Source organism: Sorex araneus, chromosome 1 (assembly GCF_027595985.1).
Source record: "Sorex araneus isolate mSorAra2 chromosome 1, mSorAra2.pri, whole genome shotgun sequence".
Lineage (NCBI taxonomy): Eukaryota > Metazoa > Chordata > Mammalia > Eulipotyphla > Soricidae > Sorex > Sorex araneus.
Genome location: NC_073302.1, coordinates 179,493,211 through 179,518,679, shown reverse-complemented (window position 1 = coordinate 179,518,679; position 25,469 = coordinate 179,493,211). Strand labels below are relative to the sequence as shown.

The window sequence follows — 25,469 nt, the reverse complement described above, 5'->3', positions numbered from 1 at the left end:
TCTAAGGAAATCTTTTTTGATCATTTTTAGCAAATTATTCATAACAAGCAATACAAAATAAATTATTTAGGAATGGGTATTGGGGCAGGCATGGGTAGTGGTTGGGAAAATTGGAAATAATGTGGTAGGAAGGTGTTGGAATACTGAATGTAAAAATCATCGTGAACAACTTTATAAAAGTAAAATAAAATTTAAAAAAATTCTTTAGAAAAACAGCTGAAGCAATTCAGCAAAGAAAAAAAAGGCACACTGAAAAGACAATTTTAACAACATCACTGAATGTCAAGAAAGACCCTGTAAATAACTTGGAGCAGTTGCTACTATCAGGGGAGAATCTGAACACCCAAGGAGAAAAATAACTGGAATGTTTGTTACTCATATAATGATAATTCAACACCACCACTTTGGGTGAAAAAAGAGAAAAACCCAAGTAGTATTCTGAAATTTGGCAAAGAAAAAGAACTGTGTATTTTTCTATTCTTCCTTATGTATGCTTTAACCATGGTAAACCAGAAGGTTGAGAAAAACAAGTTATATCTAATATTAAAAAGCCCTAATAATAAAAAATAGAGCATCTCTACTAAGAGTTAATCTTATCTCTAAGCAAATATAATAATGTGAGTCTAATAGCTATAGGCATACAGTATAATAAATTATTTTAATGCCTGCTTCTATTATGTTTTGACTGCTATCATTTTCTAATGGGAATCTTGGATAATTGCTTTGTTTTAAAATAAATCAGATACCAAGTATATTAATACTAATAACCACTAAACTGTAAAGGAGAATTAAGTATCAGCTGGATTGGGCAAAAATATCTCAAAGAGTAGGTAAAACCATAAGAGCATTTAAAATAGTTTTTTAATAATAATGATAATAACAGTTATTATCATTATTATTAGCTTTTGAGGTCAAACCTGGTAGTACTCAGGGCTTATTCTGGCTCTGTGCTCAGGGATCAATCCTGGCAGGGCTTAGGGGACCATATGTGGAACGAGGCATTGAACCCAAACTGAGAGAGTGCAGGTACAGTGCAAGTCAACTGTACCTTCAGAGTTCTGGCCACTTTTCTAGGTATTTCTAGGTGGTGGAGGATGATGTGAAGTTTAAAAAGGAGAAGTGCACTTCTTGGGTTTTTCTTACCTTTCTATGTCAACTATTTATGACATCAGAAACTGAGGAGAACTAAAATGAAGGAACCCAGAGAGATGAAAGGCCAAATCTGTAATAAAGCCAAATTCAATTCTGACAAGTTAGAGAATACTCTCAGACAAGATTGGTCCAGGTGAAACAAATGAAGGAGCAACATAGGCAGATGGTGACTCTGAGCTCAATTTTAAGGAAGATGAAGAACAGAACAGTTGTTTCTATTTTTGAGAATGGCACAATTGCTTATCTGTAGGAATTTCTGCTCTTTAAGATAATAAGAGTACGTCATATAGAATTATATGAAATTGCTTCTGTGAACTCTGCTTTGGAGGAGGGTGGGAGGCAGAGGTGCCTAGAGCACCAGATATGAACTCCAACGCTCTGTGCTAATTCCTCGACCATTAAAATAAAATCTTTCCTGGGCTGCAGTGGTAGTACAAGAGGCAGGATGCTTGTCTTGTAGGATGTTGACCCTGGTTCGATCCCCAATACCCTAAATTGACCCCTGAGCACAGTCAGGTAGGGACCAAATATGAAATTTATAAAATCATTTCTGTACAAAAAGTAGAAACATCAGAGAAGCTACCTACATGTAAGCCAGTAAGCAAACGGGAAGAGCCCAGAGAAATAGTGCAGCAAGTAAGGTGCTTGCTCTGCACACAGTTGGCCCAGGTTTGATCTCTGGCATTGAATATGGTCCCCTGAGCACCACCAGGAGCACAGAGCAGGAGCAAGCCCTGAGCATTGTTTGGTGGGGCCAAAATATAATATCCGAAAGAAGAAAAAAGAAACAATTTTGAAAATTTGAATACATCCTAAACGTAAATGAAAATCGCCACCTTTGGCTGGCCAATGTTTAATCACAGCATGCAACTGATTTTTGGTGTCAGATAAAACAAAGTTGTAATGAATAAGCACATTAAACCAATTAAGTTCTATAACTATATAATTAGATCTCATAGGACAGCTGCTATGTGACATTTTTAAAAAATACACAGATGGGCACACATGGTCGCATGGGATCAATAATATTTTTCACACTTTGACAACTGGGAAAATCCACAAGGCTTTCTAATAATAAATACTCCAAAGCACATCACTGACCTATGAGTGACTATGCAAGACACTGACTTAATATTGAATCCATATGATACTGTATTCACACACCACGTGAACCGGGGCCATCCCAGCCTCAGATTCCACACTTGTAAGCTTGGATGTATTGGTATTTATCAAAAGACATGGAAATCATATAATCAGAAAACAGCCAAGAAGTGTCATCATTATTGTTTATATAATATACATATAATAGATCGTATATTATATATTATTGTTATAATTATTATTGTTATAATATATTATTATTGTTGTTATCATAGTTTTCATTGGACATCTTTCAACTGAATTGGATTCTTGATTAGTAACTAAAACCCAGATATGTTTCATTTTATATATGTTAAATAAAGTTGTTGCTATGGGAATGGTGAATAAGACAGGAAAAGTTGAGATCAAAATTGGAACTTACCCTGAATTTTCAAGTAGGATATTTTCCTAAGATATGTTTGAAATTCGCCTGTGTATACATATAATCACTTTGGGTGATTTCTGTCCCTTCTTCCGATTTACCAATGTGCACAAGCTTATCCTGTCAGAAACCTGTTCTCGTTCTGAGCCATCTTAGGGCTTTCCTACCTCCAACGCCTCCTTCTCATATGCCTCCCCATACCTGCTCTACTGCAAATCCTTCCCCAACAATTTCAGTGTCTAATAATTTTGTCTTCTTGAGTCCTGACATATTTTTGACAGCTTATTATGTTATAAAATTTTAGAGCTGCTATTATCTTCTTTCTTAATCTAAGAGCATATCCTTCTCAACCAGCTATGATGAATTCTTCGCCACATTCAGCCAGCGTGCATACAAGTAAACATTTGTTGGATGAAACACAACCAATAATTAAATTCCAGGATTAGAAGGAAATTTAAACATCAGATAGGTTTATCCCCTTACTCAGTACTTCCATCTTCCACATCTTTATAAAATTATCTTGGCTTGAGTAACTCTTGTAATAGAGAACCCACTCCTCTGTAAGACTTCTACTTCAAGAAAGCTTAAATACCAGAAAATAATCCTCTTCTTTTTTAGGAAAGGAAGTGCTCAGGGGCTATTCCTGGCTTTGGGCTCAAGAGTCACTCTTGGCAGTTTTTCATGAGACCAAGCTGGGGTCAGCCCTGTGTGATGCAAGCATCTTAAACCCTGCACTATCTCTCCAGTCCCCAGAAAATTGTTTCTTGTGTGAAATATTGGAAATGTGATATTACAGCATTACCCTGACATTCATTTTAGTCCACTTTAGATCTCATTACTATTGAACTACTGACAGCTGTTGATGCTGACCAAGTGTTTGATCACAGTATTAATAATTATCAATAATTATTCCATTTCTGCTATAGCACAGAAGAAAAACAAGTATTTAGTAGATGTTTAAGAATTCTGAGCAATAAAGGTTAAAGAGAATTGTGAAAAATGACTTATTTGGGACAGATTTATTTTCTCTGAAAGAGAACACTGGTGTCAGGGCCGGAAGCCAGGCCTCCAGCTTGCAAAGCCCAGGCTCGGCATGCTGAGCTCTCTGGACGGACCTGCCAATCTTCAAGTAGGTTAGAAGATTTAATTCTTTAAAAATCACCGCCACTATAGGTGTGTAAGCGAGAGTTCAACATTTGTATTGATTATAGGAATATTTTCTTGAAGAAATGTCTTGGCAAGTTCTTGTCAATAGATTTCAGATTCATACTTTACTATCACAAAATACAATGTTAGTATTCTTACTATTCAGCCTCTATTTCAAGGCTACATAGCTGCAGTCTTAAAAATGACAACAAAAAAAATGAGGCAGGAAGGGGTAGAGGGGGAGGTCTGTAATTACTTAGCTCGTTAGCAAAGAAAAGCATCAGAAAAATGTAACTAAATACCAGATTCTGGATCAAAAATTATGCCCACCACTGAGAAAAAGACAAAAAGAAAGTAAACCAGTAGAACCTTAAGTGTATTCGTGAGCAACTCCATGATAAAAATAAAGAATTATAAGTGAAAAAGAAATAACATTTAAAATGGACATAGAAAGAGGGCAATTTGCAACAACAGAGGGCTCAGCAATTTAGGGCTATTTTGTCAGAAACAATAAAAGCTATCTATATTTAAATGATAGAATGGAGAGAAAGTGGTGAATAATCAACAGTAGAATGTCTTCTTTTTTGACTTGCAAATGTATTTTCTAAAGTTCTGTCACTTTACAAGTATTAGAATTATTCCTACTGACAAAAGAAGTAGAATCTAACACAGTAATCTTAGAATACTTGGAAAAACAATTTGAAAATAAAAGAAAACATAGAAGGGAAATTATATCGATTTAATTTTCAATGAAACATTTCATGTAACTCACACCTAATAATATGAAAAACAAAATGATATAATGAAGAGCAAAATTATTTTTGCCATGATTTTTTTTAATTTGACAAAAAAATGAATAACATCTTTTAGATCATAGTGGAGCCCCAAATCTCAGTTTGCTGGGATTTCTTTTTGTTCCTTCATTCCTTGAGTGTGTTTACTTTGATAATGTATCCCGGATCTCAATTTGAGTTAACTAACATCTAAAAACGTCTGCTATCCCATGAAGAGGGAGGGAAGGCATGACCTATTAATCTTTCAGTAGTGTTGCAAGGTCAACAGGACTGGGGGGAGGTTGGGTTACACTAAAGCAAAGATTAATGTTAGCAGGCTGCTCCTTCCCATTCTTCTTGTCTAAAAGAAAAAGCGTGACTATTTTTTTTTCTTTAGTAAAGCAGGAAAGCCCTTCCCCGAGGATGACAGCAGATGAACATTCTAGGAATGTAGGGACTGTACAAACTCTGCATCTAACACAGGACCCTGCACACAGCAGGAACTTATCATCATTTGTTGCCTAAACAAATATGGATTATGAGTGCCACCCTAAAAATGGCCAAAGGAGCGACAGTCTCCCTAAGAGACATTTTCCCCCTGAGTAATCCAAACACTCCTGTGGTAAATCTTGGGATGAGGTTTGAGATCTGTCAGGCAAGAGAGCACTGGGGTCAAGCAGAGCCAGGGCGAGCCCTAAGGGAGTCGTCCAAAGCCAGGGGGTCACAGGAGGAGCCTGAGGGCCGGGAGAGACCTTGTGGGGTCCCAGCACTGGCGTCACTGTTTGAGAATTTTTTCTTTAATGAAAAGGTTATTTGACAGCTTGAGAAGGGTAATGCCAATACATCCTGCGGTGCCATGCTTCCCGTACTACACAGGGGTCACAGGTGGAAAGAGCATAAACAGGGGCCTGGTGGGGTCAGGGGCAGCAGGGAGGTGTGAGAGGTCCATGGGCAGGAAACGGTCGGGACGCACCGCTCTCGAGTGGGTTCCAGGGCTCCTGGGTGTGGTGACCTCCAAATGTCCTGGGCCCTGTCCCCCACGGTCCAGGGTAACTGGCCCTGGAGACTCCAGCAGAGAAGCAGTCTCCCTCCTCTGCCTCACTGTGCTATTTAGCTCGACAGGAAGAGCAACGTGGACCCCGAAGGAGGCCTGACCTCTCCCCTCTGGCTCCTAAGGATACGCTTTTTTAATAGAAATGAATTTCTGAACAAAAAGTGCTTGGAGGTGAGCAAGGAGGAAGGCTGAAAATTCTGCTGACAAATGATTCCAGGGAGGGAGAGAGAGAAGCAGGAGGAGAGTGGAGAGAGAAAATGACCCTGACAGAAATGGCAGGGTCAGGTAGAACGCTGGAGTCCGAGAGGCACATCCCAGCCCTGAAACTTGGATCTTTGTCTTCGTTCCCTAACACAAAGATCTGCGGGGAGAGTTCAGGGAAGGGCATCAGGCTGGCAGGTGCTGACAAACACAGGGCAAACTTCTAACTGATGACTCTTCCCCACACAAAAGCTTTGCCTGGAGAAGGGGGTGGAGGGGCTGATTCTTCTTCAGTGACAGATAAACCCTATTGTCATAAGAAACACCCATTCTGGGGTATCCAGGAGGCCAGGAGGCTAGTCACAGATGTTGTATATTGCTTCCCAGCACCTCTACTGTGCTTCACATGCGGCAGAATGAGGAGGCTAGATCATTTGCCCAGGGTCACGAAGGAAAGGAACGGCAAAGCTAGAAACTTCAGCTGATTCTCCGACTCGAATGTTTGAATTTTCCCCACAATATTGCCTGTAACACATATCTGTTAGTGAGAAAGGAGTGACAAGACTAGATTTCTCTTCAGGGAGCAATTTCCCAAGGCTGGATTTTCCACTTAGTTATGCCTGAATTACTGATTTGTTTATAATTGCTACCCTTTGCCATAAAGATCTATGTTCAATTTGGGAAATAAGAAGCCTATTAGAATGACGGGTTTTCTTCTTACGACTGTATCATATATCAGTTAAGATGAACATAATTTTCAAACAGCCTGGCCAGGTGTTACTAAGTGTTGAATTCAACACCTGTGAGAATCTTGACAAAAAATACAAATGATATAGGTGCGAGGCAAGCTGCTGTCCCTGCACGAATGAGCCCGCAACACTTCAAACGCTCATGTCTTATTAGACTAAAGGCATGGATGTGCATAGTATCACAGAACGCGGCTAAAGCCTGGCTGCGAGTAAAGCAACAGCAAATGGATTATCCAACGTACCCTCAATTATACCCCCTCCCCCCCATGTTAGGTATAACTTGAAATTCACAATTTCTAAGAAATCTAACAACTGGAAAGTTCCCCTGAATAGGTTCCTACTTATGTGTTGAAAGAAGGAACACAGCATCTGTTTTTTCCTCTTAGGACTTATAATTAACACAGGCAAGGTCACTAACAGCCTCCGAGAGCAGAGCAGTTACCTCTAAACACTTGCGGTTTCTCTGGTTACGATGAATAATCCTTGTTTGCTGTCTTTTTGACAAAAATTCCTCCTGTGCTACTGGCACGGTACCAGGTAAAGATCTGAGCGGAGTCTTCAATAATTTGTTTTACTGCATAATCAGAGAGCAATGAGAGTGCGTCTCGTGAACTATCAACCTTTCTCCCTCACTCGCGATGGCACCCCACCCCGCCCTCAACATCTTGAAGAACGGAATCAACAGGAGCGTCGACAATTTCTCCACGAGGCTTTTGAATGTCACAAAGTTTGAGTGGGAAGGGTGAGAGGTGGACAGGGGGTCTGGGAGCTGAGGTAGGAAAGAAATTAGGGTAGATCCCTCATCATCAGGCCTGAGAGGAATCACCAAATGACCTACTTTGGGTCCCTTTTAAGTGAACTAGATCATGTATGTCAGCTTTGGCTGATAGGGACCGCATTTATGCAGGTCTAAAATTACTTCCTGGCACTTGTCTTTCAGAAACTTATTTAATTAATCCTGAGTCAGATGAAGGCATTAATGGATTAATGTGCTGAGAACCTTCAACTAAAATAATTCAGAGATAAGTGTAAATAATATTGACAAGGTTTTAATATGGTTTTCTACATTACTAGAAAAAAAATCCTAGTGTCTTAAAACATCAAATGGATGAGAATCGCTGAATAACAGTCACCATAACAATAAGCAATGACAACAATAACACCACTAAGACCCTCTTGAAAGATCAAGAAAATCAAATGCATACGAAAAGGATTTTGCTTGAATCTCCTCTGCCACGCTCTATAGGAAAGTGACATTTCTCACCAATAGATGCTGGGCTAACTGGAGCACACAGGCATGACATTAACTTCCCATTTAAAAATGAGGAAACTGAGACTCAGAGAGGCGTAAAAATTTCCCAAACCCTTAAGAACTTAGAGAGAACCCGATTCCAAATTTATTCCAAGTTCAAAACCTTTCTTTCCTTGTATCTTCTGGACTGGCTGACTTAATGAATGAATGCTGGAATACCGCATGAATTCAGAGACATTTTTCACAGAAAGAACTTGAAGATTCCATACTAAGCAACGTAAACTAGAGATAATGATTTTAGCAATCTCTTCTTGGCATCAAACAGATAAAAAGGGCGGGGGGGCGGGTGGGACTGGTATAAGAAAAGGTTAGAAAGGGAGAGAGAGAAACTATGAATACCAAGGGACTACAATGCCAAATGCTGGAACAAATGCATGTATTTGCTAATAATAAATTGACATGTATTACACACATGTTCATAATTGGACAGATAAAAACACCTTGAGGCCTAAACACTAAGGAGATACTGGAAGTTTTAAATTTACTAATAAAAATGGAAGTCTAATATACAAAACCAGAAAACAAACTACAAAGAGAGAAAAGTATAGCAAAATAATTCCTCTTGAATTGGGTTAATTAGGAAAAAAAAAAAACCCAACAACCAGAAACTCTTTGGGTAAATACATATATGGCCTATTACCCATATTGAAAAATATGATATATTAAAGTTCCATTAAAGTTTTTCCAAAGGATTAATTCAGTAGCTCATAAAATCCAACTTTCTCATCCAGAGCAGATGGTCAGCAAGATTGGCTAGGATTGAAGTAATTTATTAGCAAATATAAAGGTTAGCAAAAGCAAACAAACAAGCCAAAAAAAATCTGAATGAGGTATTAATTTCACTCAAAATAGAAAAGCATTGTCTCAAATGTAAAATAACCAAAAAATCAGAAAGGAGAAAAGCCTTTTAGTCTCCTATAAAACTGTATTTAAATTAAATCTATAAACTAACAAGAAAAGAAATAAACAAAAATGAAGGGCTAGGTTTTTGTAATACTCCAAAGGGATTGACACTTTTTATTAACTTTTTTTTAAATAAACGAATTGCTTTTCTCTTTTAAGGGATATTGAAAATTTGGAGAATTTAAAACTGTGCATACAAACATATATCTTTGACGTACAAATGTGTATCTTGCATACACATATATATCTTTGACGTACATACATAAAAATGGAAGTTTTAGATGCCTTAAAAAAATCAATGCATTCAGAGTTATAGAATTTGGAATGTCAACAGAAATGCATCTGATGTAAGATGGTGCACATGGAGATACACTGATCTGCATGCTTATTTTACTCTGGCTCACCATTTCTTTTTCTTTCTTTCGTCTTTTTTTTTTTGGTTGAGCAAAAGTTAGCACATATAAAGATAAATACTCTCCGTGAGTCAGTAACTCTTGATTTTTTTCAAAAGCTTTCAACGATTTTTTAACATTTGATTCTTGAGAAGGACCAGGGACAGTGACTCATTACATACCATGATCTGTGATCTTACAGGACACCAAATACAGCTCTTTCAGGTTCTGCCCCTCCTTCGCGATGACCTCCACACACCTGCAACACACACAGGAAGTGGTGAGTTACACTAATGCATTTCAAGTGAAATTAGCAAGAGTTTGGCCAAGAGATTAACAGAGAGAGGTCAGCTTTGATGAATGCCACAGCCCTCTTCTTTCAACAAGCCTCTTTCAAGGTGTTTCTGGAAAAGATATTATATTCCCTGCTTTTAACTCAAATGCTCTAATACCTAAATGATGTTAATTAAGTACATTTGGGCCTATTGCAGATTTTAAAGCTGAAACGAAAATCAATACTTTTATAAGGGTAATGGCACAGATGATAATAGAACACTGGTATACATAGCCACATAATGAACGCATGTTGTACATAGTAAAATAATATGAAATTAATTATGATTAAACCATAGACTACAGGTGATTGTAGATGTATGGTAATATTGCTCAGTTCAATTACTGCTGATCACAACTGGTGGTTTGTTAACATTGCCTTTACTTAAGAGGGAGATTTGGGTCACAACCCGAGACGCTGGGGAGATACTCCAGGCTCTATGTCCAGAGATCACTTCTGGCTGTACTCAGGGGACCATAACTTGTTTCAGGGATCAAACCAATGCTGGCAACATTCAAGGCATGACCCTTGAACTAAACATTTGTTTATGGTCTTCATTTATTTTAAATTGATTTTGGGGCCTCAACCAACTGTGCTCATGGCTTATTTTTGGCTTGGTGCTTAGGGATAAGCTCTGGGGCTCAGGAAACCTTATTGATGCTGGGGATCGAAGCCCAGGCAGCTAAATGCAGTGAAGTGTCATATCTCTGGCCCCCAAATACACGTTTTGATAAAATCATTCACCAAGATAAAAAAAAAAGTTTTAATGTCCATAACATACAAAGACATGAAATCTCTTTCCCTCTCTCTCTAAGCACTTTAAGTCTTATTTTAATATTTTAGTTTTTGATTATTGGGTCACACCCACCAGTGCTCAGAGCTTACTCCTGGCTCCGAGCTCAGGGATCACTAGTGAACTCAGGGTGCCAGGGATTGAACTCAGGCCAGCTGTGTGCCACGCAAGCGTCCTATCCACTGTACTATCTCTCCAGCCCCTATTCTGAATATTTTAAATAAAGTTTTTCATAGGTGTAGGTCTTCCTAGAGACATAGATTTGAAGTCTTTGTTGGTTTGTTTAAGTTTTAAAAGACCCTGAACGGTACAATCTGTTCTAATAGCCCGAGCAGAACCTATAGTACATAACTTAAAGAACTTTAAAAATAATGATCAGCAACACCATCTATTATGTGGCTTAGCCCCTGTGATAACAGAAAACCTGTACAGTCATAACTGACAAAGGCATATGTGTCCTTCAGTGCAGCCCCTGTTTTAATCTTTATAAATAACAGTTAAGTAAAAGGGTAAAAGCAAAAAGAATCATTAACCTTTTCTAGGAAGTAAGGATCAAGTAATTTGATACCTGTGTGTATAATCCATCAAGAGATTACAGAGAATCCGTCTCTGTCTGTCATAGATTTTATTTGCTGTCTGGCTTACTCACAGGTATCTTCATAAAATGTCAGGAAATTTTGTACAATTTTACTTCACATAATTCATTACTGAAGGTTAAATTAGTTACAGAGAAAACATTTTTCCTTTAAAATATTTTTATAGAATATTGTTTTAACTGATTGATAACCATTTTGAAGTTCCTCAGAATAAGTGTGTAAACACACTGCAGGGCTAGTTTTGAGCCTGTAGCGTGGCTGGAAGGATGATACAGGGGAAGGCGCTTGCCTTGCACGTGGCAGACCCTGGCTCAAGCCCACCATGGAGCAGCCCCTGAGAACTGTGAGGTGTGGCCCCCAAACAAACTCTAATTTAAAAATTATGATACAAAACAGGCATTTCCGTGACTCAACAAAACCCAATAATAACAATGTAATTATAAATCATAAGAAGTATTCTGAAGGGAAATTAAAAAATGTAATTCCATGTCATCTAGTTTTCATGTAACATTTTAATAAACACATAAAAAGGGAAAGTAAAACACTCTAGGCAACAACCATGCCTTATTTGCATCTTACAATACTTTCACACGCTAAGAAAAAAAAAGTGCCGAGAATATTTCTAAAGAGTTTTAAAAAATGGAAGTCTGATTACTTTGTCTTATGAAATGTACATATCCTGTGACTGAAGAGATAATCCATCAGGTAAGGTGTGCGTGCTCTCCAGCAGCTGGTCAGGCGAGAATCCCCAGCATGCAGACCCTCCCCTGAGGCTGCCAGGGGTCACTCCCGAGGGCAGAGCCAGGAATTGTCCCTGACCAATGTCAGATTTGATCCCAAAACAAAGACAAAACAACCAACAAAAGAATAACAAAAATACACTTACCACCATCCTCCATTAACTACCCAAAAAGTAAGCAGACCCATTATTTGATATGATCATTACAAAATGCAACAAATTTGTCAGAAGTTATGTTCATATAATTAACTGCACATTGCTGTCATGCTCTATTCAAATAGCTCCAAATGTATGATTTTATATGTGATTATGAAGAAAATTCTAAGCAAATTTGTGTTCCTGACACTTGGTGCCATATTACATACGATAGACACATACACCGGGCATCCCCTCTGAGCAGCAGACAATACGTTGATTTCACTGTACATTCCATCAAATGCTATTTTGAAAGCAATGAGAACTGGTATCCATTTAAAGTAACATGATCATTGGATGGAACCATGTGAAAGGATGATGAAAGACCATGAGCACTAGGGCTCCTACCCAACCACAGACACAAAGTCTCTACAGACAGATATAAAATATATTTACTTACTCGAGAGGAATGAGCCCACAGATAACACATAATTAAGAAGGAAACAATGTCTTTCAAACAAAAAAAAATGTTTTTTCAATATAAAATCACATTCCTTTTATTTATTTATTTTTTATTTTGGGGGCTGCACCCTGTGGTCCTAGGGCTTACTTCTGTCTCTGGCTCAGGGATCACTCCTGAGTGCTCAGAGACCATATATGGTGCTGCGGATCGAACCTGGGCCAATATATGTGAGGCAAGTGTTTTATCCACCATACTGTATCCCCAGCCACACTTTTACACTTCATATTTTAATAAAAAGAAAATTTGCAAGAGAAAAGCGCCTTGCTTTCACAAAGCATCAGCTGGATTCTGTTCTGTTTGTGAAAGTTCAGTTGCATAAGGGCTTCCAAATACTTTAATAACCCTGTAATCACAGTCAGTATGCTAGAAGTCATGCATCATGCACAACACAGAACTATTATTCAAATAAGAATCCTTGAAGTGAAATTTTTTCCCCCCTTGGAAGATCTGCAGCAAAATTTAATTTTAATTATCATACTCTTCATAGATAAGACAGAGGAAACATAAAGTTCTGTGAATGCAAACTGAAATTCTTTATATGATATCAAAGCAGATGACTGAGTGGCTCAAGTAATAGTAAAACAAGTTCCTGCTTAGAGAGATGAGAAAGGAAGTGGCTTGTCTCACTGTGGTGCCCAGTGAGAAACACTGACGCTATGGTGGGTTCCTGTAGCATCTGAAGTGGGAAGGATCTGGTTCTAGGCTCCCGGGTAGCCTGACCTTTTTTCCTGAAACAGTTAAAGACCATTCTAGAATATTCTTACAGGAGGTACCCTGGGACCCATTTCTTCAAGGTAGCTCTAGCCTGTGTTAAGAGAGTTTTTGGCTGCAGACAGACTTGCAGCGTGCAAACACCAGCGCTTGCAGGCTGGCTGAGACATGCAGGCAAGAAACAAGAGGAATTCTAGCAACTCTCCAAGATCCCGAAAGCACGCACGAGTGGAAGGTTGTGAAGAAACGGGTCGGAAACAGCTCCAGCTGAAAGAGGAAAATGCAGGACGAGACAACCCGTGACCACACTGTAAACCTTTACTTCCTATTCTGAGTCGCAGACACGGCATAGGAGAATTTGTTTTTAGGGCCACACCCAGTGGTGCTCAGGGCTCGTGGTGGTGTTAGGGGCACCATATGCAGTGCTCGGGACTGACCTAGGGTCTGCTGAGCGCCAGGCAACCCCTAGCAACTGTACGATCGCTCCAGCCCAGGATTCATTTCGGTTCAGTGTTTGAACGAGTTTGCTATGGATTGGGTGGAGGGGCAGAGTCGGGGAGTCATAAATGTTCTAAGCTCTGAATCGACAATTCAAAATTTTCCTATCCTATTTCTCACCGTTTCTGGAGAGAAAGCTCAGAGTTCCACAGGACCAACATTTCTTGCAGGTCACGTTCAAGAGTTCCAATTTCAAGCAGGACTATGTAAGAGATTGTAAAACTTGAAGGAAAACTTGGAATATAGGAAAAATGGCAGAGTGGGAAAATACAGAGAATATTCAATATGACTGAAAGAGTCCTTGGATATCAAACACAAGCATATTAATCTTCTCAAGTTCAGAACACTAAGGGGAGCCTTGTCTCACTGCACAGGAGGCAATAATCAGATGACATACATCCTATCCTACTTCTCCGGAGCCACAGAAGAATCACCTACATCCTTTGAAGTCCCGTATCATTATTCTCTATTAAACAATGGCGTATATAAAAATTTTCTCTAATAAAATATCCAAAGGTTCATTTAAACATTTTCCTTTTTTTCTAAGTTTACTCCGCTCATGCTATTTTCTTGCTTTTATGTTTTGGCAGGATTCTGAAGAGAAATTTTTTAAATTGCAACTACTGTAAATTTCGTGAATAACAACTGCTGAGAAAATATATAAAAAAACTCTGCAGAATACTGAAAAGGGCCCGAAAACCTCCAAAGTATCGAAAGCATCCAGAATGATTTTTCATAATAACAGAATATTATGCTCATTTGCCTTTGATAATGTTCTAAAAAGCAGCTGAACCATTTGATGAAACTTGAAAAGCAACAAAAAAGGCTACTTTTGTGAGCCTTGTTTTGTTTTTTAAAGAGAAGACAGAATTAAGATTCAGTGGAGGGAAAATCTGTTTCCTTAGCAATAAATTCCTAATCACCTGATTTATGGAAGGGGAAAGGTTAATGAATTAAGTTGTGTAAGCTTCAAAACTATCAAAGGAATTCAAAAGAGCCTTGAATTATGGAAAACAATGGCCCATTCTATATACATACCACATTTTAATGTTTTTTGTCTCCTACTCAAGGGCTGGAACGTGGCATTAGTGACAATTGTAAAGAACTAATGAGGAAATATGACTACACTGCTTGCAAGAGGAGTGTCCTAGGAGACCTTGTTACTGTTTGTGATGTGTTTCAAAACCAAAGAAGCTAATTGGAGCTGCCAGATCCTGGTTTGCAAATCTCCCTTTAAAGGACAGGCTCAATCACCTTAGAGGTGTGAAAAGAAATGTCCCCATTAGAGATGCATTAGAATGGGTCTTGGTAAATTTCTAAATAAACTTTGGGAGGTTCTTTCATTAGTCATGTCTATATTTGAATTACACATCTACCTTCAACCAGAGAGGAAAATGTGGAACAAGACAAAAACCATCTTCGTATGATTTCAAACAGAAGTATACAGAGAGTTATAAAGAAAGTGGCAAATAAGTGCCATGGGAAAGTAGGAATGTTTAAGGTTGAATAAACATGTGGATCAAACCTGAAACTTTCTAAAATGCAAACAGGACAAAAGAGGATCTATTCAAGGGGTTTTAAAAATGGAACTTCATTGTCCTATTTCTCAAAACTGAAAAACCTAATGGAGCCTTCTCATATTTGAACCTGAATAAAAGCATGGGGTGATTGGGTGAGAGTGGGAGAGAAAAGAGAGGGAGGGAGGGAGGGGAGAGAGAGAGAGAGAGAGAGAGAGAGAGAGAAAATGACATTTTAAGCTCTATACAGAGCAACAGAGTAGAAGCTTGGCCCAATTCTATATTACAAAAGCTCATCCTAAATCATCATATTTATTTAAATAATAGCATTTAAATAATAGCAGGTCATTTAAATAATAGCAGAAGACAATTTGGAAGAAGACAAAAGACAATTTGGCATCTTACAGAAAGAAAAATGATAGCTAACTGATTTTTCCAAAGTCTCCAATCAAGATTTATGGAAGAATAATCCAATCACGCATAGTATAGGGATGATTTCCAAGTATAGGCATGGTTTCCAAGTACACACTACTTTTAGAGAATGCACTGTACGAAATATTTCTGTGTGCAAAGATAAATTTTCATATAAGATAAATCAACTCAAAAATCTATTAATAATATATTTTCCTTTATTATATTTAAAACAGATTTATTCACAGGTACTTTTAACATGACACCTTAATGTTACAGAAACAGCATCCATGCAGTTGCATTGTCTTTCTCTTAAACAAGTGCAAACAAGTGCATATATGACAAATAAAATGCTATTTCAGGGACCAGTGAAAGAGTACAGCATGTAGGTGCTTGCCTTGCATGCGGCCAACCAGGGTTTGATCCTTGACACCACGCATGGTCTCCTAAGCTTGATCACTCAGAGTAATCCCTGAGTGCAGAGCCAGGAGTAAGCCCTGAACAAAGCTGGGTATGGCCCCAAAAGCAAAAAATAAAAATATAAACAGACTATTTTAGGAAGTGACACAAGGCATCCAAGTCCCGTATAGGTGTCCTTTGTACTTTGTGGCACACGTTCTTGTAAATGTTCCTTCCTAGTCCAGTAACAACACAGAGCCCAAAATATACAGAAGTACATTTTCACGCAGATATTCTCAAAAAAGCAATATTTGCTCCAAGAGATGCATTTTTTAAGCATTGGCATGCAATTAAAACTCCAAAGTGTTTGCTTAAGACACATTTTTACTATACCACAGGGGCAAATGCATGTGAAATGTCACCAGCTCTATCAGTCACCAGTCATCATCTTGGGACACTCATTACATTTTCACTTACCACATGTTATTCTCTACAAAGTCAGTATCTGATTAGTACATCTAGAATTTACGGAGGCATTTTCTACCTACATAGTGAAGAGTGAAAGTCCGTTTAATCAAACAGAGATACCAAAGCCTTTCAAAAGGAGAAGAGTAATTTCTAAATGACACACACCACATTAAGTGGTCTAGAAACAGAAATGCTATTAAAAGTTAATACATAAAACAGTAACAACAAAAAACTAACTAAATATCTTAGACATCAGCACTGGAGCTTTGAGGAAGGCAAAGCAGATGAATCTCTGGCTCAGTCCTTAACATAATATTCCTCAGAATATACAAGAGGCAAGAGAGAATCCAAAATTTTGATTACTTATTAATTTAACTGAATAATGTTGAATGAACACTGTGTATTCAAAATGAAAAAAAATATAATCAGAAAATCACATTACTGTGCAGTGATAGATATAAAACTTAAATCCTGATATATCAACTACTCTTTATTTTGCTATTATTATTGATACTAATATTTATACTTAGGGGAAAAATAAGATCACTGTCTCTATTTATCTGCTAAAATTTTCTTGCAAATAATTACATTTCAGAACAGAAGAAAAAGCTAGTAAGAAAAATAAGAAAAACATTAAGGACAGGACTTCTTCATTCAACAGTGTGTTCATTCTTCAATGGAAAAAAAAGGTAGGTTTTGTTGTTATTGTTGTAGTTTTGTTTTGGGTTCACACCCAACAATGCTCAGGGATAACTCCTGGCTCTGCACTCAGGAATTACTTCAGTGCTTGGGGGACCATATGGGATACCAGGGATCGAATCACAGTCCGTTGCATGCATGGCAAGTGCCCTGCCCGCTGTGCTATTGTTCCTGCTCCAACAGGCAGCTACTTGGAAATAAGGCAAGTTCAGAAATAGCCTTCATTTAAGCTATTCAGGATCCATAAATTCATAGCCAATAACTCTGGGGAATCCAGGAAGGGCAAAATGTTGGCTGATGATATCTTTATGGCAGTCTGGCACATTTTAGCAAGATAGAGGGCAGAAGAGAAAACTTTATTATCTTACATGTAACAAAGATTTACTGTGTGGAAGCATGATCCCAGGACTTTAAAAGAAACATGAAAATAAAAATAAGGAAGTACAGTCCAATACGGTGAATTCTAATTCATCAGAGACCAATATTTACTGAAAAATAAATTAGAGAAAAATCTGAAAATCTCCAAACCCCTACAATTAATGATTTCAAAAATATACTGTGATTGCAAACCTAGGAATGTTTCAAAGAAACTACTTAGACTTCCAAACAACTAAAATGAAAATTAGGTGGGCTATTTATTAGTCATAACTTTGATGTCACTGTTAGAACTGACAATTCAACCAACACTGCATACTTAAAACTCACATTTAAGGTGGTAAATTATTTTCGTGGAATATACAAGCACCCAGAAGAGGAGATTTCAGCCATCATCCAGGAAGGAAGGACTCCCTTCCACCAGAAGATTCCATGCTTCAGCTCTGCAGTGACTAATTGCCTCTTTAACCTCTGGGCTCTGGGAGTTGGTCTGTGCCTCAATACCAGTTTTGTGACAGAGCCAAAGACTGATGTTTGACATAGACCTCCCGTGACCCGTGGAGCCCGACAGTTAACTCAGACAAGATGCTGACAAAAGGTTTCCTTCTCACTGGGGAAAGCACAGAATCTCTTGGCTCTTGGATAAGCCAATTTCTCCAAAGGATATAGGACACAGAAGGTAAAGACAACTTAAAAACTCAGAAAGATGGCTTCATTTTAGCTTTGATTATTCTAAACATCAGATGTACTAACTCAAATGTTTGTTTGACAAAATGGTTGCAAATGGTAATTTTTTAAAGTATGTACTTAAAATACAGTGAGGAGAGTACCCAACTTGATATCTCTGAAAGCTTATAATTAGGCAGGTGAAATAAAACACAAAGAAAACAGGTCAATGGTTTCCACTCCAAATGTTTCCCACATGCTTCAAGCACTCATATTCCGGAAGTTTGAAGATTTGTGCTTCATTTTTTTTTTAAGTTTGGTAACTTTTTCACCTGATCAAAGCTAACAGAAAATGTTTTGTCGGTGATCTTAAATAGCATTCAACAAAACACAAGGCAATCTTCTAATTGGGAGAAATGAATAGTGAAAGTTTCTTTAATAAAGAAGGAATGAGGGGCACATATGCTGCTTGAACCCATGTGCTGCTTGTGCCCACTTGGCCGAGCACATGTGTCGCCCGCATCTCCCCTCTTGAGATGTGTACTTTCATGCTTTAATACTTTTGTGTCTACAATTGGGTATGCGTACGAGCTCTCTCCACCCTTGGAGAAGACCATGTTCTCTCTTGAGTTACTCTTACTTTTCCGTCTCTCTTATCCCTTCCTCCTCCCCTCAAAAAGCCTCTAAATAAAATCTGTTTACTTCAAAAAAAAAAAAAAAGAAGAAGGAATGAGGATGCAATTCTAGGTTAGGGAGTGGAAAAAGTCTAGGCAGTGAGAACCAAGTAAGCCCCATATTTAGAACGAAGAAAAGAGATAACACACAGGCTTGAAAAGGGAGGGACACCTCATAAATCTGACCTCAGTGCACTAAACTAGATTGAACTCTGAACCCACTGAGGCTTCAAGATCATCACTGCTGAACTAGAAACAAACACCACCAACAAAAACACCGTACTTCCAAAGCTCTTGGACTGCAGTAGCTTTATTTCTATTTTCTTCCATATCACTTTAGAAGTTAAATAATCTTCACAGGAAAGAGAGGCAGCAGTGCATGTCTGACTGCTCTGGCACATAATGTGTACAGAGAGATAACCCTTTGTGCTTTAAGAGAGAGAAATAACATTTCCATTTTTTTTTTCTTTTTGGGTCACACCCGGTGATGCTCAAGGGTTACTCCTGGCTCTGCACTCAGAAAACAGTCTTGGCGGTGCTCAGGGGACCATCTGGGATGCTAGGAATTGAACTCGGGTTGGCCACATGCAAGGTAAATGCCCCACCTGCTGTGCTATTGCTATGAGGGAAAAACAAACTCGAAAATGTGTGAATCTGTATTTGTACCCTCATGGTGACTTACTAGTTAAAGAATAATAAAAAAAAATTAAATAAATAAATAAAGCCAAAAAAAAGGAGAGAGAAATAAAAACAGCCCACGTATTTCTGCGAATTACAACCAGGGGGTATATTCCAATCATTCTCTTATAATCAGTGACCAGTTTACACATTTTTCATCCTCATAGAAGAATGATGACTCATTCTAGATACTTTTTTTATTACCCAAATGTATAGAGAAATGAAATCTTCCCCATGTTCTTCTTAAATAACACTCGGGTACAAACAATAGAATGATACTTAGAAATTCCAGAGGAAATCTACTGAACCTTATCTTTTTAAACCATCAGGCCATTTCCATCCATTTCCTTAAAGGTCCATTTCTGAGAGGCAGAGAATCAGCACAGGGGTTAAGGTGCTTGCATGGCCCAGACCCCAATTTCATTCCCAGTGAAGAACCAGAAGTAACTCCCGATCACTACTGTGTGTGGCCAAACCACCCACTTTCCCCTCCCCCCACCCAAGAAAGCACATCTTTGGGTTTCAGGGTCCAGAGAGACAGGTCAGCAGGCTGAAGCACATGTTTTGCATGCAGTACCTGAGCACGGCCAAAAGGAACCCCCCCTTTCCTCCCTAGTGGGGAGCGGAAAGTCCTCTCTGAGCACAATCCAGTGTGGCCCAGGGGGGAAAAAAAAAACCAAAATAACCAGTCCATTTCTCTGTAAAATACACCATCAGAAAATTCTTTTGTACACATATGAACAGAATGCATACATTTCCCCTAGACAATTCTGTCATTAAATCAGCAAATACATAACTATTATAACTACTATAAATACATAGTATATAAATACTACTACTACTACTATAAATACATAACTATTATAAATACATAACTACTCAGTAAGGGAATTTTGGAAGTCTACCCCTGAAATGCAACGATGACTTAAATCCCAATTGCTTTGTTTGGACTACTCATCAATCTATTCCCAATGATGGAATCTGCATCTCTGTTGTTAGAAAGAGTGGCGGAAAGTGAACAAAACTCTGGAAGATTGACAGAAACTGTGGGAGCAGGAAATTGCTACCCATTTAATCCTTGCAGAAAACTGCAAGAGTGAGACAGTGAGTAAACATGGAGAAGGAAGAAGCACATTTCACAATTTCTTTCTGACAGTGAACACCTTGTAGGCAACCTCGTATCTGAGAGTCAGCAAGGAAAAAGCAACTATGTGAACCCCGTACTCAGCTTTCTGTCATCTAAAAGAGAAAAGAAAAGAACAGTGCATTTCTAGCATGTTTCTAAATGTTCTGTTGTTATTGTGGGTGCTGTTCTGCCCGAACACCCAGGCGAACCACGCAGCAAAATGCATCAGCAGCATGAACACTTCTGCTCTCCCCAGAAGACAGTTAATTTTCTCAAGTACTCCTAAATGCAGATCCACACGCTGCAATTCCAAGGAAGAGGCAAGACTGAAAGCTGAGGAGAAATGGCTTATTATTTTTAAAAGTCATTAGTGAAATAAAGAGGGGAAATGAAGAACAGCATTTGAAAGGGCTGTCTGGTGAATGGACCTGTTGTTAACTGGTCAACCTCTGCTTCTATAAGTCCTGAGTATGCTGTAAAGTCTGCTCTGGCAACGACAGAATTTTATTTACTTTATTTCATTTAATTATTTGGTTTGGGGGCCATGATCTATACTCAGGGATACAATATCTGAATAATCACATCACTGGTTTGACTTAAGATTGTGAAAAAAATATTGTAAAGAGAGGAACAGGATGAAATACAATATATGAGATATGTAGCTATATAAACACATAGCATATTATTATGTAAAATATCTATAAAAATACATTTACTCTATAATTTCTACAGGCCAAAATATATTTTAGCTCTTTATTTATATCCGGTCTTGTTTCAATAGAAATATATAAAACTATAAAAGAAATATGAGAGATAGAAAATATGAGGGTAATATAAGAATAAAATCAGGATATACTTATTCTGAAAGAATTCAAATGATTCTATTCTCATAAACTTCTATAAGAGGGATAAGGTCATGGAATAAATTTTCAATGAAATAATACAAGAAGGGGATGTATGATTATTTATAAGGTTCATAACATCAATGAGTTTTAAAGTCTGATGTTCAAAAGAAGCCACAGAAAAGACTAGGTATGTCTGAGGGATTTCTGCAAGGAAGCTGACATTTTAATAGAGAGTAAAATATTCTGTATCCTTTACTTCCATTCTTAATACTACTGAGGTCTTAACTCATGAGAAACTATTTCTCAATAAAAGAAAAAAAGCAAAACAACCAACTATTAAGTATATTGCATATAATTATCAATGTAATAAAAAGACATTTGGCTAAATCAAAATATCATTAAATTATAATACAACATATAGAAGATCAAGCAGCGATCTAGAAGAGATATATATCTCCGATGCTCAGACTATAAAATTTGTGTGTTGTACTCATGTGTAATAAAGTGTCGTGAAGTTGGAATGCAATTCAAAGTCTCCAGGTCTTTTCTATAGAATGGAAATCACAATCATAATATCTACCTCCAAGGGTTCCATAAAGGTCACATTTCATAAGGTTTGTCAAGGCGCTGTTAGTTATTCAACAAACATTTACTAACCCCTACCCTTCTAACAATATAAATAATAAGATGGATAAGACATTTTTCTCCCAGAAGGAATTTGCAATCTTGTCCACTTTAACATCCTTCACCCAAATAAGACAAGGTTATTTAGAATAAAGTAGAATTTCCTAAAGTATATTTCTCAAAAAATTAGCACTCTTGGGCTTTAATGTTAATAGATGAAAAAAAGAAGTATTCTTCACTATGTTTATGCAAAAACAAAAATTTTACTCAGTGGGGGAAAAAAGAGGGAGGGAAGGAGGAAAAGAAAGAGGAAATAAAGGAGAAAGGGAGGAAGGAAGAAAAAGAGGAAGGGAGGGAGAGATGCAAACAAGGCAAAGAAGGCAGGCAGCAAGGAAAGAAGGGAAAAAGGGAAGGAGGGAGGGAGGGCGGAGGGAGGGCAGAGGGAGGGAGGGAGGGAGGGAGGGAGGGAGGGAGGGAGGAAGGAAAAAAGAAGGGAGGAAGGAAGGAGAAAGGGAGGAAGGAGGGAAGAAAGGAAGAAGTGAAGGAAGGGAGGAAAGAGGAAAGGAAGGAGGGTGAAAGGAGGGAAAAAGGAAGGAAGGAGGGAAGGAAGGAAAGAAGGGAGGAAGAAAGGAACGAAGGGAGGGAGGCAAGAAGGAGGAAGGGAGGGAGGGAAGGAGGAAGGAAGAATGGAAGGAGGGAAGAAAGGACGGAAGGAGGAAGGGACAAAGGAGGGAAAGAGGGAAGGAAGGAAGGGGTAAGGGACAAAGGAGGGAAGGAAGGAAGAAAAGAAGGTAGGAGGAAGGAAGCAAGGAAGGAGGGAGAGAGGAAGAAGTGAATGGAAGGAAGAAGAAAGGAAGGAAGGGAGGAAGGGAGGAAGCGAGGAGGAAGGAGGCAGGGAGGAAAAAGGGAAGAAAGGAAGGAGGAAGGGAAGGAAGGAAATAAGGAAGGGAGGAAAGGAAGGGAGGGAGAGAGTAAGGAAGGTAGGAAGGAGGAAGGGAGGGGGAGGAAGGAGGGAGGAAGGAGGGAAGGAAGGAAGAAAGGAGGGAAGGAAGGAAAAAAGTAAGGAAGGGAGGAAGAAAGGAAGGAAGGGAGGGAGGGAGGGAAGGAGGAAGGAAGAACAGAAGTAAGGAAAAAGGATGGAAGGAGGAAGGGACAAAGGAGGGAAAGAGGGAAGGAAGGAAGGAAGGAAGGAAGGAAGGAAGGAAGGAAGGAAGGAAGGAAGGAAGGAAGGAAGGAAGGAAGGAAGGGGTAACAGACAAAGGAGGGAAGGAAGGAAGGAAGGAAGGGGTAACAGACAAGGGAAGGAAGGAAGGAAGGAAGGAAGGAAGGAAGGAAGGAAGGAAGGAAGAAGGAAGGAGGAAAGAAGGAGGAAGGAGGGAAGGAAGGAAGGAAGGAAGGAGAAAGGGAGGAAAAAGGGAAGAAAGGAAGGAGGGAGGGAAGGAAGGAAATAAGGAAGGAAGGGAGGAAGAAAGGAAGGAAGGGAGAGAGGAAGGAGAAAGGAAGGAAGGTAGGAGGAAGGAGGGAAGGAAGGAGGAAGGGAGAGAGGAAGGTGAAAGGAAGGAAGGTAGGAGGAAGGAGGGAAGGAAGGAGGAAGGGAGGAAGAAAGGAAGGGAGGAGGAAGGAGGGAAGGAAGGAGGAAGGGAGAGAGGAAGGTGAAAGGAAGGAAGGTAGGAGGAAGGAGGGAAGGAAGGAGGAAGGGAGGAAGAAAGGAAGGGAGGAGGAAGGAGGAAGGAAGCGAGAAAGGAGAAAGGAAAGAAGGTAGGAGGAAGGAGGGAAGGAAGGAGGAAGGGAGGAAAGAGGGAAGAAAGGAAGCAAGGAGGGAAGGAAGGAAAAAAGGAAGGAAGGGAGGAAGAAAGGAAGGAAGGAAGGGAGAGAGGAAGGAAGGTAGGAAGGAGGAAGGGAGGGAGGGACGAAGGAGGGAGCAAGGAAGGGAGGGAGGAGGGCGGGAGGGAGGAAGGAAGGAGGAAGGGTGAAAGGAAGACAGGCAGGCAGGCAGGTGCAGAGGACAGTGCCCAGCAGAGATTCAAAGCAATGAAATGTTAATGATTACTTTTTAGGCCCAATCACAGAACTTGGCACAATATCAATATAGGCTGAATAATGGCCACAACGGATATGAGTTCTTAATCCATGGGATTCATAAATATTTATATAGAAAAAGCAGCTTTGATGGTACGAGCAGATTATGGAGCTGGAGACAGCTGGTCACCACAGGTCATTTGGGCGCGCCCTCTGCGCAGACATCAGCGTGCTCACGAGCACCGCGGCCGGTGGGGGCAGAGCAGAGAAAGGCTCTGCCGAGTGGGAGCGCAGGCTGCGAGCTAAAGGCTGTTAGAATGAAGCTGCAGAGAGGAGGGTCACATCTTGTTTTTTGTTTGGGGTCAAATGTGGTGTTGCTCAGGGCTGACTCCTGGCTCTGTGCTCAGGGATCACTCCCGATGGGGCTGGGGACCATATGGGGTCCCAGGGGTAGAACCCAGGAAGGCACACACAGAGCGGGCACCCATTCCTCTGTACTATCTATGCAGCCGCTAATGTCTGGATTCTGCTGTTTGCTTCTTATTTTGGGGCGACTCCTGCCTCTCCACTCAAAGATCACCCCAGCAGGGCTCAGAGTGCAGAGTGCCATGGCTGGAACCCGGGGGGCTGCGCGCCAGACCAGGAGCCCTGCCACTATCACATCTCTCCAGCCCTTTATGTCCTGATCTTTGACTCAAAGACACTGGTTTCAGATGCCTGATGTTCACAACTGTGAGAGAGTAAGTCTGTTGTTTATAAGCTACCAAGTTAATAACAATTTATCAGAGTAGCAACAGGAATTGAATACAGTACCTAAAACTAGTTTCTGGATTATATGTGGGTACCAAGCAATACCATTTAAAATGTAATAAGCTAATTTGAATTAAAACCTCACAAGTAGAAAAGACACGATTTTAAGTTATTAAAGAGTCGTCACTATCACATATTATACATATCCCGCCTATTTAGCAAAGTATCTTAAAATGAGAGCAAATGTTTCTGTATACTTGTTACAAAAAATGGTATGATCCTGAACTTTGCTCTAGAAGAAAAAAACATAAATCTGACATACACATAAAGGGGACTTAAAGATACACAGCAAGGTCTCAGAAACAGGGTGTAGAGAATGAACAAACATAAGGACTTACAGGAGTGGGGGGGCTTCAGATTAGGGCCAGAGAGCAGAAGCGAATCTGATGGATGTTCTCAAGAAACACATTGCACCGTTCGGAAAACATCTCCATTCCCAGCCCAGCGGAAGCAGCAATGGGGCTATGATATATTTTCAATGCTATGGCTACCAGAAGTATAAACTGTTGTTAGTTTGTTGTTAGTTTCAGGAAATCTGAACTTTAAACTTTTTGATAGAGAATAGAAACACTTATCTAAATTCACTGACTTTCCATCAAAGATTTGACTGCAGAAATGAGAGGCA

The 25,469-nt window shown here is 39.3% G+C and overlaps 1 protein-coding gene across 1 annotated transcript in view; it reads right to left on the bottom strand.

The window, feature by feature from the left end:
* Positions 1 to 25,469, bottom strand: part of FBXL17 (F-box and leucine rich repeat protein 17) — a 527,962-nt gene that overhangs the window by 166,779 nt on the left and 335,714 nt on the right. The window contains exon 7 of the mRNA XM_055139470.1: positions 9,387 to 9,463. Coding sequence (XP_054995445.1) covers positions 9,387 to 9,463 — 77 coding nt within the window. The remainder of the gene's footprint in view (positions 1 to 9,386; positions 9,464 to 25,469) is intronic.